The sequence below is a fragment of the Choloepus didactylus genome, chromosome 8 (assembly GCF_015220235.1).
Source record: "Choloepus didactylus isolate mChoDid1 chromosome 8, mChoDid1.pri, whole genome shotgun sequence".
Taxonomy (NCBI): domain Eukaryota; kingdom Metazoa; phylum Chordata; class Mammalia; order Pilosa; family Megalonychidae; genus Choloepus; species Choloepus didactylus.
This window is the reverse complement of record NC_051314.1, coordinates 1194309-1212998: the sequence shown is the minus strand read 5'-3', so window position 1 is coordinate 1212998 and position 18690 is coordinate 1194309. Positions and strand designations below refer to the sequence as shown.

The following is an 18690-nucleotide window of genomic DNA, read 5'->3' as shown; positions in this document are numbered from 1 at the left end:
ACCTGCGCCCCAGGACCCTCCCCTGCTGCAGAGCCCTGCGCCCGAGAGGAGGCTGCGGAGACGCGTTTATTGAAGGGGGCGGCGAGCTGGTGGACACAGGCCAGGCGGGGAGGGCCGCAGGGGGGAGCGCAGAGCCCCGGGCAGGGCAGGGGCTGCCAGGGCTGTCCTGGGGGGCGCGGGGTGCGGAGGGGCCAGGGGGAGGTGACGCTCGGACTCCGGTCGGTGGAGCAGTCAGGCCCCCAGTGGGTGTGGGGCGGGTGTGACCGCGGTGGCTGCAACACTGCCCAGCGGCCAGCCCCGGGGGAGGGCTCCCAGCGTGCGTGGGTTTGGGGGTCTTGGGGGGGCGGGGTGGGCCAAGGCCGCAGGGCCGCCCAGGTAGGAGGAGGGTGGTCCCAGCAGGAGGCCGGGCTCTGGTCTTCAAGCCGGGGAGGTGGCCGTGTCCACAGGCTGACCGAGAGGCTGTGGGGACAGGGGGCCTGGGACCGAGAGCAGGTGGGTCAGGGCGGGACCCTCTGGCCATGCTGCCCACCCCCCCAGGAGCCTCCACAGGGGTGAAGGGCCCCTCACTCCCACAGCTGGGGCCCCATGAGACCTCTCCCCTAATGCTACCACGGTCCAAGGGGCAGGGAGAGGGGGCCTCAGCCGTCAGAAGCTCTGAGGTCCCTGGATGTGAGTTGGCCCTTCCCACCCAGCCCCCAGACCAAGGCCCGAGGAGACTCGGGGGCCTCAGGCTGCTGTCCCGGGGTGGGGCGGGGTGGGGGAGCGACAGGGGGCTGGTTCGGGTGCTCTGGGGGCACGGTGATGTCCCCCAGTCCTCCCACACTGTGTGGGGACCCGAGACCCCAGGAAGGAAAGGAGAAGGGGCTGCTACCACGTCCTGGAGGGCCGGAGCCCATGGGCTGCAGGCAAATGTCCCGTCTCCAGGGTGCTAGTCAGGACCCGCAAGGACGACCCACCCTGGACCCCAGGAGCAGTCGCCCCCAGTTATCTCCCATCGGGGGTCCCAGCGCCCCCCACTGCTCACCCCAGCGTGGAGGACAGTGTGGCCTCGGGACTGCAGCAGTGTCTGGGGCCTCCGTGGCTGGGGGGCCTGAGGGGGCCGAGGGACAGTGGACAGTTGGAAAGAGAGCCCCTGGTCAGGGCAGGTGGACACACCATGGAGGACACTGCACGGTGGGGAGCGAGGGCTTCAGGGACAGGCCAGGACGGCGGCTCTCGGGCCGAGAGGGTGTCAGGAATGGAGGCCAGGCAGGGCAGGTGCCCCCTGCGCTCTGGGGGTGTCCTGAACCGTGGGTGGCAGGGACCTCCCGGGGTCCAGCTCTCCCTCCCCTGCAGCCCCCAGTACAGCCCCCTTTGCCGGCCCCAGACCCGCCTGCCCGGTCACTCACTGCACTGGATGTCACACAGCTCCTGGGGTGCAGAGAAGTGCACGTCTGTCCTCCAGCCCTGTGGGCAGCCCCGGTCATCACGGCCGCCCGCAGCCTGCACCCCACACCCCTGGTCATCGCGGCCGCCCGCAGCCTGCGCCCCGCACCCCCTGTCATCGCGGCCGCCCGCAGCCCCCGCTCTGCTCCCCCAGGGGCAGCTCTGAGGAGGGGGACTCCCCTGCCAGCTGATGACAGGAGGCAAACTGAGGCCTGAGAGCAGAGGGGAGCTAGGGTCGACAGTGCCCCCCACCTGGATACAGACGCGGGGGGCACAGGCTTCCTCCTGGGGGATGTCCACAAAGGCTCTGACAGGGTCCTCGGTGGGGTCACCCTGGGTCAGGGAAGGGTCGCGGACAGTGGGGAGCAGGAAGGCCTTGCTGCCCCGGGGCCTTGGCCACGTGCACACAGACGCGTGTTACACGCGTGTGGTGGGCACACGAGGCCCTCTCAGTGCCCAGGGGGCGGGGCCGGCCCTCTGCGGCGCCCTCCAGGTGGGTCTGCGGGAAGTGGGGCCTCGCACCCCACCCTGCTCACCGAGGCCGGAGGGAGGGGCGTGGCCTCGAGCGGGCGGCGGCAGGCGGGGGGCCGGGTCCCTGCTCGGTGACACAGGCGCGCCTGGAAGCGGCCGGGGCTGGGGGAGAGGAAGGCGGCCCGGAGCGGGCCCTGCGGCGGCACCAGCTGGACCGTCATCTTCCAGGCTGCGGCGGGAGGACAGGTGAGCACAGGTGAGCACAGGTGAGGCTCCTCCCACAGGTCCAGCAAACGGTCCGGGCCCCTCCCACCAGGCTGAGCACCCCACCTCCTGGCGTCCCGCGCCCCCAGCACCCTGAGCCCCCACTAGGAAGAGACGCCTGAGCGAGGGGTGTCTACAGGGGCAGCGCGAAGGGGTCCCCGCGGCATCTGGCAGCACAGGCCCAGCCTGCCCGCCGCTGCCCCACCTGGGCTCACCTGGGAAGCGCCCGCCTGCAAAAGGGCACCTCACCCAGGAGGTTAGACGGCTGGAGAACTGCAGAGAGAGGGGGTGCCGCGAGGGGCAGCGTTCCCTCCCCGCCGACCAGGAGGGCCCCCCAAGGGCAGCTGGGAGGCTGGGGCCGTGGGGTCCTCAGCTGGGCTCAGGCCGAGCAAGGTGCTCCGAGGGGCACCCGCAGGGCCCTGCCCCAGCCCCCTCCCCGCCCCCCCCAGCCGCGCCCCGCCCCGCCCCGCCCCGCGCTGACCTCCAGGCACAGGCACGGCAGCGCTCGGCTGTAGCGCAGGGTCACCGTCCGGGAGGCCGCGCTCGCCGTCACCTGCAGAGAGGGTCTGAGGGCCTGGGCGCTGGGCGCGGGCTCAGCGGGCGGCCGGGGGCGCGCAGGGCGCGGAGCTCACCCGCACCGGGGGGCCGGCATCCACGCAGGTGGAGCCCCGCAGGCAGAGCCGCACCAAGTAGTCGTGGCCCCTGGGGCTGCCGGGCACCTGGACCTCGAAGGCCTTGCGGCTGCGGTTCACGCGGTAGACGAGCTTCCCGGCTGCAGGGAGGCGGCCGGGCCCCCTGTCCTGAGAGGCCCACCTGGGGGCTCCCCGGGGTTTCCCAAATGGGGTGGGCGACCGAGGGAAGGGCGGGGGCCTCACCCCAGGGGCTCTCACCAAAGCAGTCGGCCACGTGTCTCCCCACGTCCTCATCTCCACAGTCTGCAATGGCCAGAGGCGCTGGTGGGCGCCGGGCCCTGACCCAGGGGCCACCGGGGGGTGGGGTTGGGAAGGCGGAAGGCAGCGACCCCCGAGTAAGCCAAATACAGGGAGGAGCACCCAAGCGGATCCAGAGGCCTTGCCCCGCCGGCCTCACGGGGCTCCCACCTTCCACACGGTACAGCTGCTCCAGCTGGACCCCACAGAAGTGGGGGACCGTCGTCAGGGTGATGTGGAGCCGCTGGGCCGCGCTCACCTCGAAGCAATCCAAGCGCACCTGGAGCTGGCCGGGGCATTGTGAGCCGGGCTGCCGCGGCCGCCGCCCCTGCCCCGCAAGGACCTAGGGCTCCTCACGTGGGTCTGGGGACTGAGAAGAAGGGGGTCCCCACCCCCCAGCCGTGGGTAGACGGGAGGGCAGCCAGTCGGGGCTGGAGTACAGCTGCTGCTGCCAGGCTGGGGCTTGAGCGGGTCTGTGGAGCCGGGAGGGCTGGGGGTGGGCCGTGGAGGGGGGAGGGTCGTGGGGGAGGGTGGGGGGAGGGCCCTGGAGGGGGCGCCCTGGAGGAGACAGCCCCTGCTCACCTGCTGCCCCACCTGCAGCTGGCGGGAGGTCCTGGGGACCCACACGCTCTGGCATTGGGTCTCCTGGGTGGCGAGGCTCGTGGAGCAGACCTCCAGGCCGCGCAGGCCCTCTGGGGAGGGGGCCCCGGCAGGGCTGTGGTCAGAGCAGGGCCAGGCCGCCCCCCACCCCGGGCTGAGTGAGCCCTCTGAGTGCAGCGGGCAGCCCCCACCCCCGTGGTGTGTTCCGGGCATTGTCCTCGCGGCCAGCCAGCCCCGGCCCCTCACCGAGCAGCCTGAGCGAGGCGCGCACACGGAGGTGCAGGGAGCAGCCGCCGCGTGGGGTGCACTTCATGGCAGTGGAGAGCGCCAGGGCCTCCAGAACCGACCTGGGCACGGGCGTCAGGGGCACCTGGCAGAAGCTGTTGGCAACGTCCCCTGGGGAGGGGCCAGGTAAGGTGGTGTGGGTGATGGGTAGAGCCCCGGGGGCTGCACAGGCTGGGGAGGGGTCCCTTGTCACCATCGGCCCAGCTCTGAGCCCCGTTCAGATGAGGGGCCAGGTCAGGGGTAGCACAGAAAGCTGCCGGCCCACCTGGCCAGCAAGGGGGACAGAGGAGCCCACCCCCACCCTGGCAAGCCCCTGTGCTCCAGTTCATAAAGAAGCAACAGAAGAGGCCAGCGCAGGCCCTGCCGGGGCAGCTGGAGGTGGCCCTGAGGTCCCCGCCACCTAGGGCTCTCATACGGTTAGTGCTGTCCGCGGCGGGACCACACCCTGCAGGGCAGTTTGGTCTGACTTGGAGGCGACACGGAGCCAGGCTTACTTCCATGCACCGAGGGGAGGGTGTGAGCAATATCTGCTGCCTCTGCTCGTCCGGGTTGGCAGAGGTCCATGTCAGAGTTCCACGTTGCCACAGGCCCTGGAGGGGCTGGGCTCTGCGGGTCGGTGGCCCGGCTTCCCTTCTGCACCCAGGCGTAGAGCAGCCCCTCCTGCGGCCTGTCCACAGGGGCCAGGCAACTGCCACGTGCCCTGAGAACCCATGGAACTGGGACTGTGGGAGCCATGCAGGAGCAGGAGAGACGATGCTGGGGCCCAGCTCTGTGTAAGCTGGAGGGAGACCCCCAGGTGGGGTGACGTAGCCCAGGAAGGTGGAGGTGGATGAGGTGTGTGTGCTCAGTGGTGCTGCCAGGGGGCCCAGAAATCACTGACTTGGTGTCTCCTACACAGGGGACCCCAAGGCAAACCCCAGGGATATCCTAGGAAGATCACTCTGGGGCTAAAACTCAAGGGGAAGTGAAAGGACCCAGGGGCAGCCCTACCTGCGCGACAGGAGGAGAGGCCACCTGTACCAGCAGGTTAAAGTGTTAAAGTGCAAGTAAGTTTTCCCAAAAGCAAGAGGGAAAACAACACTCTAGACACATCTCTCTGCAGAAAAAGAAGCAGAAACTGAGGCCACCCAGGGCCCTGAATGGTCAAGAGGCCCTCCCCGGGCCTGCGGGTCACAGGATCAGCTCCCACTCAGGGACCTTTCTCCAGGTGAGACACAAGGCAGCCCGGGGGATGGGGAAGGCGTCCCCAGAAGGCCAACTATTCCACAGAAAGAGAAGGCAGTGGCACAGCCACGAGGCAAGGATCCGAAGTGCCATTGGCAAGACTCCCTGGGGCCCTGGGTGTCAGAACAACAGGCTCAAAGGGGCAGTGGGAACAGAGAGGTTTGCATATGCCAATGAGAAGGAAATCCAATTCAAACAACCCCACTATGGCCAAGATGGAGAAACAGGGAGTCTGGGATCGGATTTGCCCTCCTGCCTGAAACAGCCAGGAAAACCAGAGAACAGATAGGAAAAAATGTTTCAAGGCACTGGACATCAGAAATGAAGGGCAGTGGTCCCTGAGGATAGGAATAAAACAACGTGGGCTCCATGAGTGCTCTACTCTCTGGAGTTTCCATGCAGTGGACAAGAGGAGGCCCAGTGGAGCCTGGCACCCTCTGAGTGAGGGAATGGGATTGAGTTTGCAGGATAGACTACAAGTGAGGAGAGAGCAATACAGAAAATTCCAGAGCTTCACTGGGGCTCCCTCAAATATTCAACAGAGTTCTGATCAGCACACATGTGTGAGGAAACCATCAGAGGCAGGGAAAGAACCTCCTGAGAGGACTCGAGGAGCAGTGTTCTGCACTGCACAGAGCTGGGAATGGCCCTGGAAAGCCTCATGGGTGGCAGGGCATTGGGCACAGCACATGGAAGGGTCTTGCCTCAGTACAGGGAATAATTAGCCTTACACTGAGCACTGCTGTGGTCCCGCCTAACAGATCTTAAAAGCAAGACCCCCCCATTTAAACTGTTTTCAAGTGACTTAACTATCTTCTGGAGCAAAAGTAAAGAATATTTATAGGGATAAAAATATATCCAGCACCCAACAGGGCAAAACTCACAATGTCTACCATGCATAAAAAATTACAAGGCATGCAAAGAATCAGGAAAACACAACTCAAAATGAGAAGAAAATCAATGAATCAAAACTGGCATAGATATTAGAATTAGTAGATAAGGACATTAAAACAATTATTATAACTGTATTCTATATGCCCAAAAAGTTAATTATTGGCATGGGAAATATTAAAAAGACTCAAATCCAACTTCTAGATATTGCAAAAGAAAAGATTAGAGAACTTGAAGACATAGCATAGGCATAACAATAGAAGCTACACAAAAGGAAGCAGCGAGCAATGACGACATTCTGGTTTGCTAAGGTTGCCAAATGCAAAATACCAGAAGTGGATTGGCTTTTATAAAGGGGATTTATTCTGGTACAAATTTAAAGTTCTAAGGCCATAAAAGTGTCCAAACTAAGGCATCAACAAGAAGATACCTTCACCAAAGAATGGCCAATGGCATCCAGAAAAACTCTGTCAGCTGGGAAGGCACGTGGCTGGCGTCTGCTGGTCCTTTGCTCTTGGGTTGTGTTTCAAAATGGCTTTCTCCAAAATGTCTCTGGGCTTCTGTCTCTCTTAGCCTCTTCAGCTCCTGGGCATCTAACCATCTGGGGGTCCTTTCTTAGCTTCTCGAGAGCAAACTCTGGACTAGCATCTCTTAGCTTAGCATCTCCAAACATCCTTCTATCCACATCTCCAAGTATCAGCTTTCAATGACCTTCCCCCCAATTTTTCTCTCTCTTATAGTACTCCAGTGATTTAATTAAGACCCACTCTAAATGGGTGGGGTCCATATTTCCATGGCGATAATTTAATCAAAGTTCTAATCCACAGTTGATTGAGTCAAATCTCCATGGAAACACTCAATCAAAAGGTTCCAACCTAATCAACATTAAAACGTCCGCCCCCACAAGATTTCATTAAAGAACATGGGTTTTTTCTGGGGGACATAATATATCTAAACCGCACAGACAATGAAGATGATGATGACAGTAAATGACAAGCATCAGGGAGCTGTGGGACAGTTTCAAGGGGCCCAATGTACATGTAATTGGAGTCCCTGAAGGCATGAGCAGAATGAAAAAAAAACTTGAACAAATAATAGGCAAACAACTTTCCAAATTTGATGAAAACTATGAACTCACAGATCCAAGAAATTCAGTGAGTGCTAAGTATAAGACACACGAAGAAAATCACACCAAGCATATCATAATCTATTTGCTCAAAACCAGTGATAAAGAGAAAATTTTAAAAGCAGTCAGAGGAAAAAGGAGGTTACAAACAGAGGAACAAAGATAAGGAAGATGGCAAATTTCTTGTTGCAAACAACTCAAGTGAGAAGACAGTGGAGCAACATCTGTAAAGAACTGAAAGACAACACCTATCAACTTAGAATTCTACACATGAAAATGTCTTTGAAAATGAGGGGGGAAAGGAGTTTTGTAGCAGACAAAAGCTGAAAGAATTTCTCACCAGAAGACCCATATCACAAAAAAGTAAAAGAAAGTCCTTCTGGCAGAGATAGAATGACACCAGATGGAAATGCTGTCAAAGGGATAAAGAACTCCAGAAATACTAACTACACGGGTAAGCATGCAAGATATTTTCTTATTATTTAAATCTGTTTAAAAGAGAATTACTATTCAAACCAAACAGTGCCCGTGTACTGTGGGGTTTGGAATATATGTAAAAGAAAAAGGTATGACTCCAATAGCAGAAAGGCCAGAGGGGAGAAACGGGGCTACATTACGGCAGTTCTCAGTCCATACATGGAGTGGCCTGTGATCACCTCAGGGGAGAATATCGTAAGTTAAAGACGGATGTTATAAACCCCGAAGCAACCACTGAAATAAAAAAGGGTTTGAGGCAATGACTCAACAAAGGAGATAAAATGGAATCACAAAAACATATGTATTAGTGGAAAAGAAGACACATGAAAGAGGAAAGAGTTCATGAAGAGCAGATGGACTAAACAGGAAACAAATATCAGCTGGTAGTTTGGAGCAGTTGTGTCCCCAGGAAAGGCCGTGTTCTTTTAATCCACTCTTGTGGGGGCTGACCTATTGTGGGTGGGACCTTTTGATTAGGTTGTTCCCATGGGGATGTGGCCCCACCCATTCAAGGTGGGTCTTAATCCCCTTGCTGGAGTCCTTTATAAGAGGAAAAAGACGGAGGGAACTCAGAGAGCTCAGAGAAGCTAAGAGATAAAATCCAGAGTTTGCCCTGGAGAGCTAAGAGAGGGCCACCAGATGCTCAGAAGGAAACAGACATTTTGGAGAGAGCTGAGAGACAACAGAGCCCAGGAGAGAGGGCCCAGCAGACGTCGCCAGGTGCCTTCCCATGTGACAGAGGAGCCCAGATGCCATCGGCCTTTCCTCAGAGAAGCTATCTACCTCTTGATGCCGTAATTTGGACATTTTCACGGTCTTAGAACTGTAAATTTGTGACCTAATAAACCCCCATTGAAAAAGCCAGCCCACTCCTGGTATGTTGCATTCTGGCTGCTTTAGCAAAAACAAAACATCAACTATATTTAAACCTAACTATATAAATAGTCACATAAAATGTAAACATTTAAATACCACATTTAAAAGGCAGAGATTTTCAGACTGTGCAAAGAAGCAAGACCTACCTGTGTTGCTTATAAGAAACACACTTTAACTATAAAGGAGCAAATTGGCTAAAAGTAAAAGGATAAGGGTGGAAAAAAGAAATGGCATGCTAATATTAATCAAAAGAAATCTGGAGTAGGACATTAATACCAGACAACATAGATTTCATAGCAAATAATATTACCAGGGATAAAGATAGTCATTTCATAATAATACAAGGACATAAAATTTAAACATTCTTGCACTTAATATCAGAGTGTCAAAATACAAGGAACAAATTGATAAAACTACAAGGAGAAACAGACAAATCCAAAATTATAGTTGGAAATATCCTTTTTTTAATTATTTGTAGAACAAATAGGCATAAAATCAGTAAGAATATAGCAGACCTCTCCAACACAACCAACCAACCTGGCCTAACTGATGTGTATGGAACACCCCATCTCAGCAACAGCAGAACACAATTCTTTGCAAGTACGTATGTAATATTTACCCAATAGACCATATCCTGGTCCCTAAAACAGTCTCTCTCTAACCACAGTGGAGTTAAATTAGAAATGAATAACAAAAATATTTCTAGAAAATCTTGGAATATTTAGAAACTAACTACTATACTTCTAAATAACCCATGGGCCAAAGAAGAAATCAAAGAAATTATAAACTACTTTGAACTGAATGAAAATGAAAAGAAAACATAACATTTTGGATGCCACTGAAGTAGTATTTAGGGAGAAATTTATAGCACTAAATTCCTATATTAGAAAAGAAGAAAGTTCTCAAATCAATGAACTTGGCTTATACCTTAAGAAACTAGAAAAAGAAGAGCAAACGGAACCCAAAGAAAGCAGAAGATAAGACAGGATAAAGATCAGAGTGGAGACCAATGAAATAGAAACCAGAAAGGCAATTGAGAAAATCAATGAAACCAAAGGTGTAAACAGAGATAATACCAGTTCCTCACAAACTGTTCCAAAAAATCAAAGAAGACGGAATACTTCACAACTCATTCTATGAGGCCAGCATTACCCTGACACCAAATTTGACAAACACATTATAAAAAAAAGAAAACTACAGAACATGTCTCATGAACATAGAGTAAAAACTCCAAATGAAATTTTAGCAAATCGAATCCAACAATACATAAAAAAGCTAACATTTAATGACCAAGTTTTATCCTAGTAATTCAAGGTTGGTTTAACATTCAAGAATCAATCACTATAATTTACCATTTAAATTTAAAAAGAAGAACACAGGATCATCTCAAGAGTCATAGAAAAATTTTTCGGTACAATCCAACATCTGTTCCTGATAAAAAGTCTCAGCAAACGAGGAACAGAAAGGAACTTCCTCAATCTGATAAAGGGCATCTATGAAAAATTGAAATTAACATACTTAATGGTGAAAGTATGAATTCATTCCCCCTAAGTTCGTGAACAAGACAAGTGTCTCTGCTTTTATGACTTCTATCAACAATAAGGCAAGAAAAGGAAATAAAAGGCATCCAGATTGGAAAGGAAGAAGTAAAACTGTCTTCATTAGCAGATGACACAATTGTCTCTGTAGAAAACCCAGTGGAATCTACAAAAAAGCTACTAGAACTAATAAGTGAACTGAGCAAGGTTGCAGGGCACAAGCTCAATATACAAAAACCTACCGTATTTCTAAATACTAGCAAAGAACAACTGCAAATTAAAATTTTTAAATATCATTAAGAATAACATAAAAATATGAAATACTTAAGGACAAATCTGGAAAAATGTGTGGAATCTGTACCTTGAAAACTACAAAATATTGCTGAGAGAAATTAGAGAAAACAAATAAATGGACAGAGATACACTGTTCATGGCTGGAAGACTCAATGTTGTTGTCAATTCTCCCCAAATTGATCTACAGATACAATGAAATGCTGATCAAAATCCCTCTTTTTATAGAAAGTCTATTTTTGCTTAAATTAAATTCTTATGGAGATGCAAAGATCTAGAATAGTCAAACCATCTTTGATAAAAGGGAAAAATTCAGAGAGCCAGTTTCAAGACGTGTTATTCAGTCGTCAGGACTATGTGATTCTGGCATCAAGGCAAACAGACACTGGGGCGGAATGGGGAGGCCACAGGGTCCCCCAGACAACAGATTTTCAACAAACTTGCAAAGAAAATTCAGTGGAGAAAGGATAGTCTTTCCAACAAATAGTGCTGAAACAATTGAATATCCATATGCAAAACAAACAAAAACTTCAATCCATATCTTGAACCCTTAAAAAAAAATCTCAAAATGGACCATAGACCTATATGTGAAACCTAAAACTGTAAAGCTATTAGAAGAAAACGGGATAAAATTTTTGTGACCTTGGGTTTGGGAAAGATTTCACAGATACAACACAGAAACCACGATCCATAAGAGGAAAACCTGATATATTGGACTTTGTCAAAATTTAAACTGTTAGGGACTGAAGGCACAGGCCAGAGACCAGGAGAAAATATTTGCAAATCATGTATCTGATAAAGAATTTGTAACCCAGGAAAAAAATGGACACTTCACAAGAGAAGATATGAATGGTAAATCAGCACAGGGAGATGTGCAGCTTCCTTAGTCATGAGGGACATGCAAACCAAAACCACACCGCGAGCCACGCGCACGGCGCACGGCACATGGCACATGGCGCACGGCACATGGCGCACCTGCGGGGGTGGCCCGGGGCTGCGTCACCAGGAAACCGCGGCCCGAGAGGCTCCGGACAGGCTTTGCTGGAAGGGACCACTCAGGAACAAATGCAAATCCTGCCTGGGGGACGCCCCCGAGTCCCGGCCTTGGGGAATTCCACAAACGGTTTGTGAAGGGTGTGGAGCTGACGCACCAAAAGGTAAACACACAGACGGGAAAGAAAGGGCCTGGAGCCAGAACCAGAAAAAACAACAGACCTTAGAAGCAGCCCCGCCAAGTCCTGTGATAACAGGAGTATCAGACGGGAAGCACCAATCAGCCAGGCTAAAGAAATAAAAGACAAGCTCGAAAATACATGCAGTTAAAAAAAAAAAAAAAAAAAAAAAAAAAAATATACAAAAAGAGACCAAGCCTATTTGAGAGAAACAAATAGAACTTCTAGAAATGAAACCTATAGTAACAAATTAAAAATGCAATAAATGATTTTAAGAGCAGATTTCACATCAACACACAGAGAGAATTCGTGAACTGGAAAACTGATCATAATAAATTATCCAGAAGGCAGCAAAGAGAGACAAAAAGATGGAAAACACAGAAGAGAGATTTAAAAATGTCAAGAAGGATGAAGAGGTGAAATGCCTAAAACACATCACTGGAGTTCCAGAAGGGAAGGAACAGTCTGAGATGATGGCTAAATTTTCCAAGTCTTACCCTGGAAAGTAAAAGTATAGACCAGTCTCCTATGTGACTACAGTTGCAAAATTCTAAATATAATTTTGGAAAATAGATTTAACAGAATATGAAAAGCATGACCAAATAGAATTTATTTCATGACTGTAAGTGTGGTGTACCCTTAGAAAATCTATCAGTAAAATTCACCTCATTAAAAAATTAGAGGAGAAAAAGTATATTATTTTCATAGATGCAGAAAAAATGTAATAAAATTCAGTGCCTATTCATGATAAAAAAAATTGTACACACTAGGACAAAAAGGCACTTCTTTGCCTAGATCAGGGGATTCTATCCCAAATATACAATAAACTTAGTACTATAAGTTCTATTTTTTTTTTTTTTTCAAATATGCTTGGACTCATTGTTTGTTTTTTTTTCCTCAGTGCATGCATTTTCAACTTTTGGAATCATTGCCATTAATACCAGGAATAAGAATCCTTATTTTTAATTATTTGCTAAAGTCTGTAGACTTTAGCAAATTCCATAAGACAAGAAAAAGAAATTAAATGCATAAGGTCATTATTTGGAGAATATGTGATTATACAGAAAAAAATTAAGGGACTCAGTGGTAAATCTACAGGAAATAACAAAGAGATTTTAAGAAATGTGTTGGATACAAAATCAATATACAAAAATAGCCCTGCTTTACGCCAGCCATGCTAATTAGGTCTGCAGAAGGCCTAGATAAATGGAGGGCATAGCATACTCATGGCTGGAAGAGTCAACTTTGTTACGATGCCATTTCTGACCCAAATTGATAAACAAATTCAATGCCACTCCAATGGAATGCCTCCTAAATTTAGGAAACGGTGTACAAAATCTAAGACTCTTTTTAAACCTTTTTGTTGTGAAAAGTAAAACGAAGATACAGACACAAGGGAAACGTATGGCTTATGCCTTGTCATGAAGCAAACCCCCCACCGCCTTTCCATGTCCGCAGTCCCAGTCTTAGCTCCTTCCTTCACTCCGAGAGCAACTACCACCCTTATTTTTATAGTGGTTACTTCCTTGCATTTCTCTATAGTTTTACCACTCAAATGTGCCTCTCCAGACATGGTAGCTTAGTCCTGCCCATCTTTTAAAAGGCCTCTTTTCCTCTACATGCCTTTCTTCCAGCTCTTTCTTTATCTCACAGTTGTTCTGTGGAAGAAACCAGCCTCTTTGAGCTGTGGAGTGCCCCGTGGCCCGAATTTTGCTTTCCTTGGGGTGCGAGCAGCACTCCCCTCCATATTTCTGCCAAATAGGCAGCGGGGCCCAGCGGCCGCTCACACCCGGGTCGGGTCCTTGGCAGGTGGAGCTGGTGCTGAGGGCTCTCCCACGCGCCTCCTTGTCACCTGTGCTTGATTCACCAGGTTGCAAAACGCTGATTCTCTACTTCTGTTATTTTGTTCTCATGTCTTAGCTGAAATAGTTCCATGAGATGCTTCTCATCCAGTGTTAGCTTCTCGGGGGTGAAGTTCAAAGAGGAAAGACAGAATCAAGGCTGGATTCTTTCCTTTTATTTTCAAGACAATGAATTGGTTCCCTGTCATTCAAAGAGGATGGACAATTCTTTTATTTTTCTTTTTTAAATATATCATTAGGGACTCATGCGTTTAAACATGGGTTGTAATTCATCGCAGTTTTTACTCTTTTGTGAACTCACACACGTACTCTTTGGCTGGCGGGAGCTCCTCCCGTGACCCCATCCCTCGGACACATCTCGCGTCGTTGGTGTTCCTTGCCCGCTGGTGCGATGAGACACACCAGGCTCTTCTTGTACGTTTTCTGCCCCAGGTTGGGAACGAGCCTTCTCTAGGAGGCTGTTCTAGTTTGCTAATGCTGCGGAATGCAAAACACCAGAGATGGACTGGCTTTTATAAAAAGGGGGTTTATTTGGCTACACAGTTACAGTCTTAAGGCCATAAAGTGTCCAAGGTAACACATCAGTAATCAGGTACCTTCACTGGAGGATGGCCAATGGTGTCCGGAAAACCTCTGTTAGCTGGGAAGGCATGTGGCTGGCGTCTGCTCCAGAGTTCTGGTTTCAAAACAGCTTTCTTCCAGGACATTCCTCTCTAGCAAGCTTGCTCCTCTTCAAAACGTCACTCACAGCTGCACTGAGTTCCCTCTGCCCGTCAGCTCATTTATATGGCTCCATTGATCAAGGCCCACCCTGAATGGGTGGGGCCATGCCTCCATGGAAATATCTCATCAGAGTCATCACCCACAGCTGGGTGGGGCACACTCCAAGCAAATCTAACCAGCACCAAAACGTCTGTCCCACAAGACCACAAAGATAATGGCATTTGGGGAACACGATAGATTCAAACCGGCACAGAGGCCCTGCCTGGTTTCTTGTACTGGGAAGTGGTGTTTCAAGACCATACCCTAGACATGAGGGTGACTCTTTGCTGAGTTAGTCACTGGTTCTAGGAATTCTCTGTGGGTGGAGCTTATACTTATATTTCCAATTCACAATGAAGGGTTTACCTAACCTTTTCGTTATGACATCTGCATCTCCTTTCTTCCCTGCTGAGAACACTGATTCTCAAAGGCACAAGGGATAATAAAATTTTAATTTTTGTAATTACTCGTTTGCTATATTCCATGTAAGTCTCAGAATTACAGCACTAGCTCTGCCATGAACAACTGTGGCTAGAAACAATGAAAGCACCTCTCGGTGGGTGCCCTTCCCATCTTCTCCCATTTTTATTGTTGTCCCAAATCTGCTTTGTCAGAGCACACGGCCACCGCACACTATACCGTCTCCCTTTTGACCAACATTTAGTCTCCGTTTTAAAAAACTCGTACATTTCACTCTCACCACCAGTTCTTGCGTCAGTGCCTCTCCAATCACTTTAGTTGCCTGAAGCCTGTTCTCTGGGAGATTCCTCAAGAAGGGCCCCTGGGGACAATCCTCTCCGAGTCCTGTACGTTGGGTTCTTTATCTTTGAAGGTCACTTTTGCCATCCATTTCCTTCTGGCATAATAAAATGCTGTTGTTGAAAAGAATGAGGATAATATAATTTTCTTTTTTCTATAAGTTGCAAGCTCTTTTTGCCTAGAAACAAAGAGATTTTCTCTTTTACTTTAAAATCTGGTAATTTTGCTAGAAAATGTTTTGGTGCTGGCTGTTCAGAGCTGATATTCTCAGGTATGTAGTTTGCCCTTTCAATATGTAGTTTCAAAAAAATTTTATTTTGAAAAGTTTTCTTGACATGTAGTTCTTAGTATTTGTTCTGTTGTTTGTTTTGTCTTCAGGGACCCTATCATCTGTAATTTGGATATTCTTTGTGTTTGATATTTATCACTTTCTCTCACATCATTTTTATCTTTTTCCATTTCTTTTTGACTTTTTAAAAATTTCCTCTTTTTCACCTTTTATTTCTCTTAAGGCATTTAATATGGTCTTACCCATATTATGGATAATATGGTCTTGTGTTCTAATTTAGTCTTCATTTCTAAAAGGATTTTTCTCTTTCTTTCTAGTTCATAGTTCTGACACTTCTTTTCTGAGTACTTCTAATTTGATTAACTTTGTTCTTTAATGTCTTGTATCATTTTCCTGGGCATTTTAAGCCATTTTGCAATGAAATGTTACAGTTTTGTTTTTTAGCATGCCTTTCTGGTGTACTTTCATTTTCTGCAGGAATATTACTGCTCTTTGTTCTCCTTTTTTAATCATAAATTTCTTTGGGATTTGTCCTTGATGCCATTCTGTTGCTTTTATTTTTGTGAATTTAGTTTTCCTGGACAAACGTTTAGGACGAGGCTTGGTTCCAAGTGTTTTTCTAGCCCACAAAGCCCCCTCTTCTCTTCTTTTGGCGTAGCGTGGACTGTTTTTTCAGATTCCTGGCACGTGCCCTCTCCTCTCCTCTCTGTACCCCCTTTTCCTTTGTCTCTTCTCCTCTGCTCGATGTTGATTCCTACCTGCTGTTCACGATGTCCCTGCAGCCACCCCACCATCTAGTCACTGCTCACTGTCTGTGTTGGGATCTTCTGTTCTTGGGTCCACAGGACACCCCGTTGCCTCCTTCTGCTCCCCTTCCCGGGCCTGGGCCTTTGGGGTGCATCCTGGGGGTTTGTGGAGGGCCCAGCTTCATCCTCCCTGCTGAGCTTTACGGTCTCCCTGCTCCATCTGTACCTGAGGGTTCAGGAAAGTCCAACAACTGTGCTGTCCCAGTCACCACCATCTTCCCAAGACAAATTTGAAGAAGGAAAAAAGAATGGGACACACCTACCAGAAATTAATGATAGCACAGCTTTTTAATGATCAAGAGGGTGTGATATTGGCTCAGAAACAGGCGGTCAGAGAACCAACCATGGTAGGCTTGGACATCGGCGTCTGGTAACAAAGGCCGCCCAGGGGCAGGGCGGGTATAAACTAGTGAACAGTGTGGCCACAACTGGATTTCCAGGTGGCAAAAGTTAAAATCGGGTTCTACTTCACACTGCACCCAGAAATAAACCCTAGGCAAATTAAAGACCTAAATGGGAAGAGCAAAACTCTAAAACCTTTGGAAGGAAAGAGAGGGAGAAAATCTTTATGACCTCAGAATGGGGAAGAAATTCTTAAAAGAAACCAAAATCCACAAAATCCATTATAGAGGGGATTAGTGAATATGGTTACATTAAAATAAAAATGTGTACGGCAACAGACATTCATACAAAGTTGAAAGAGGACAGAATGGGAGAAGACGGCGGGTGGTGGTGATGGCAGCACAGCATTGCGAATGTAACTGACAGCACTAAATCTGAGTGTCACGTGTTCCCAGGCCTGGGAAGGGGAGCAGAAGAAGGCAACGGGGTGTCCTGCGGACCCGAGAACAGGAGATCCCAACACAGTGATTCAAGAACAGTCCAAGAATACTTCCCCCAGTGTGCAAAGCCTTTGCAGAGACGATGACAGGAAGGACAAACAACTGACCTGAAACCCTGGCGGGGGTGTCAGAGGGAGGTCCTGGGAGACAAACCCCGAGGGGGGTGCATGGAGAAAGCCCCGGGGAACACTCAGGGCCAAAACCATCCAAACAAACAAACAAACCCACCGTGCCCTACTTCCTCTTTGGAGTCCATCTTGGGTGTCCTATTGATATGGTTTGAAATTTTAAATTTCCACCAAGGCGGCCAACTCAGACAGCCAATCAGGGCCCTACTTCATTATGTTTGACCCAATACAAAATAAAGCCCACCGGCCCTAATCCCACCCCTAGAGGATGGACAAACTGTCATCCAACCTGAAGAAGTCAAGCTAACTAATTTTTTTCTTTATTCAAGAAGGTGTGTGTTTACAGAACAATAATGCACAAATACAGGATTTTTATATACTACCCTATCACCAACACCCTATACCAGTGTGGACCATTTGTTACATTTATACAGTTGTACTGTTAACTATAGTCCATGGTTTAATTTCGGGTTCTCTGTTTGTGTGGTGTAATTCCATGGAATTGTTTTAAAAAATTTTTTGTTACCACATGTACAATCTAAGATTTCCCCTTGTGATCACATTCAGATTTAGTGCTATTAATTACATTCACAATGTTGTGCTGCCATGACCACCATCCATTACCAAAACACCTCCATCATTCCAAACAGAAGCCCTGTACACTTTAGGCCCTAATGTCCTATGCCCTATCCCCACCCCATCCCCTGGTAACCTATATTCTAGGCTCTGACTCTAGGAGTTTGTTTATTCCAATTATTTCAAACCAGTGAGATCATGTCCCATCATGTCTGGCTTATTTCACTCAACATGATATCCCTAAGGTTCATCTGTGTTGTCATGTGTAAGGTTCATCTGCGTTGTCATATATATCAGGACTTCACTCCTTCTTTCAGCTGAGTAATATTCCATTTTGTGTATATACCACATTTTGTTTATCCATTCATCAGTTGATGGACATGTGGGTTGCTTCCATCTTTTGGCAATTGCAAATAATGCCGCTATGAGCATCGGTGTGCAAATGTCTGTCCACACCCCTGCTTTCAGTTCTTCTGAGTATATACCTAGCAGTGGGGTTGCCGGATCATATGGCAATTCTATACTTTGCTTCCTGAGGAACCACCAGACTGTCCTCCACAGCGGCTGCACCCTTCTACATTCCCACCGGCAGTGAATGAGTGTTCCCATTTCTCCACATCCTCTCCACACTTGTAGTTTCCTGTTTTTTTGATAGTGACCATTTTAGTAGGTGTGAAATGAAATTACATTCTGGTTTTAATTTGCATTTCCCTAATAGCTAGTGAAGTTGAACATCTTTTGTTGATGCATCTTTTTGAGCATCTAAAACTGCTTTTTAGTCATTTGTATCTCCTCTTTGAAAAAATGTCTACATGTCTCTTTTGCTTATTTTTAAATTGGGTTGTTTGCCTTTTTATTTTTGAGTTGTAGGATTTTTTAATATATTCTGGATATTAAATCCCTATTGGATATGTGTTTTCCAAATATTTTCTCCCATTGAGTAGGCTGCCTTTTCACCTTCTTGACAAAGTCCTTTGAAACACTGAAGTATTCAGTTGGAGGGGGTCTCATGTCTATTTTTCTTTCATTGCTTGTGTTTTGAGTGTAAGGTCTAAGAAACCACCACCTACCATAGGATTTTGAAGATACTTCCCTAC

The 18690-nt window shown here is 48.9% G+C and overlaps 1 protein-coding gene across 1 annotated transcript in view; it reads right to left on the bottom strand.

Moving 5' to 3' along the window:
* Positions 1 to 337: 337 nt before the first annotated feature.
* The window catches only part of IL17REL (interleukin 17 receptor E like), a 28433-nt gene continuing 10080 nt past the window's right edge, over positions 338 to 18690 (bottom strand). Inside the window, exons 3-17 of the mRNA XM_037845710.1 lie at positions 11315 to 11372; positions 4469 to 4696; positions 4168 to 4239; positions 3936 to 4085; positions 3672 to 3781; positions 3261 to 3432; positions 3051 to 3095; positions 2793 to 2932; positions 2642 to 2713; positions 2376 to 2433; positions 1962 to 2125; positions 1678 to 1758; positions 1389 to 1482; positions 1025 to 1090; positions 338 to 476 (exon numbers count right to left, since the gene is read on the bottom strand). Coding sequence (XP_037701638.1) covers positions 418 to 476; positions 1025 to 1090; positions 1389 to 1482; positions 1678 to 1758; positions 1962 to 2125; positions 2376 to 2433; positions 2642 to 2713; positions 2793 to 2932; positions 3051 to 3095; positions 3261 to 3432; positions 3672 to 3781; positions 3936 to 4085; positions 4168 to 4239; positions 4469 to 4696; positions 11315 to 11372 — 1569 coding nt within the window. The 3' untranslated portion in view covers positions 338 to 417. The remainder of the gene's footprint in view (positions 477 to 1024; positions 1091 to 1388; positions 1483 to 1677; positions 1759 to 1961; positions 2126 to 2375; positions 2434 to 2641; positions 2714 to 2792; positions 2933 to 3050; positions 3096 to 3260; positions 3433 to 3671; positions 3782 to 3935; positions 4086 to 4167; positions 4240 to 4468; positions 4697 to 11314; positions 11373 to 18690) is intronic.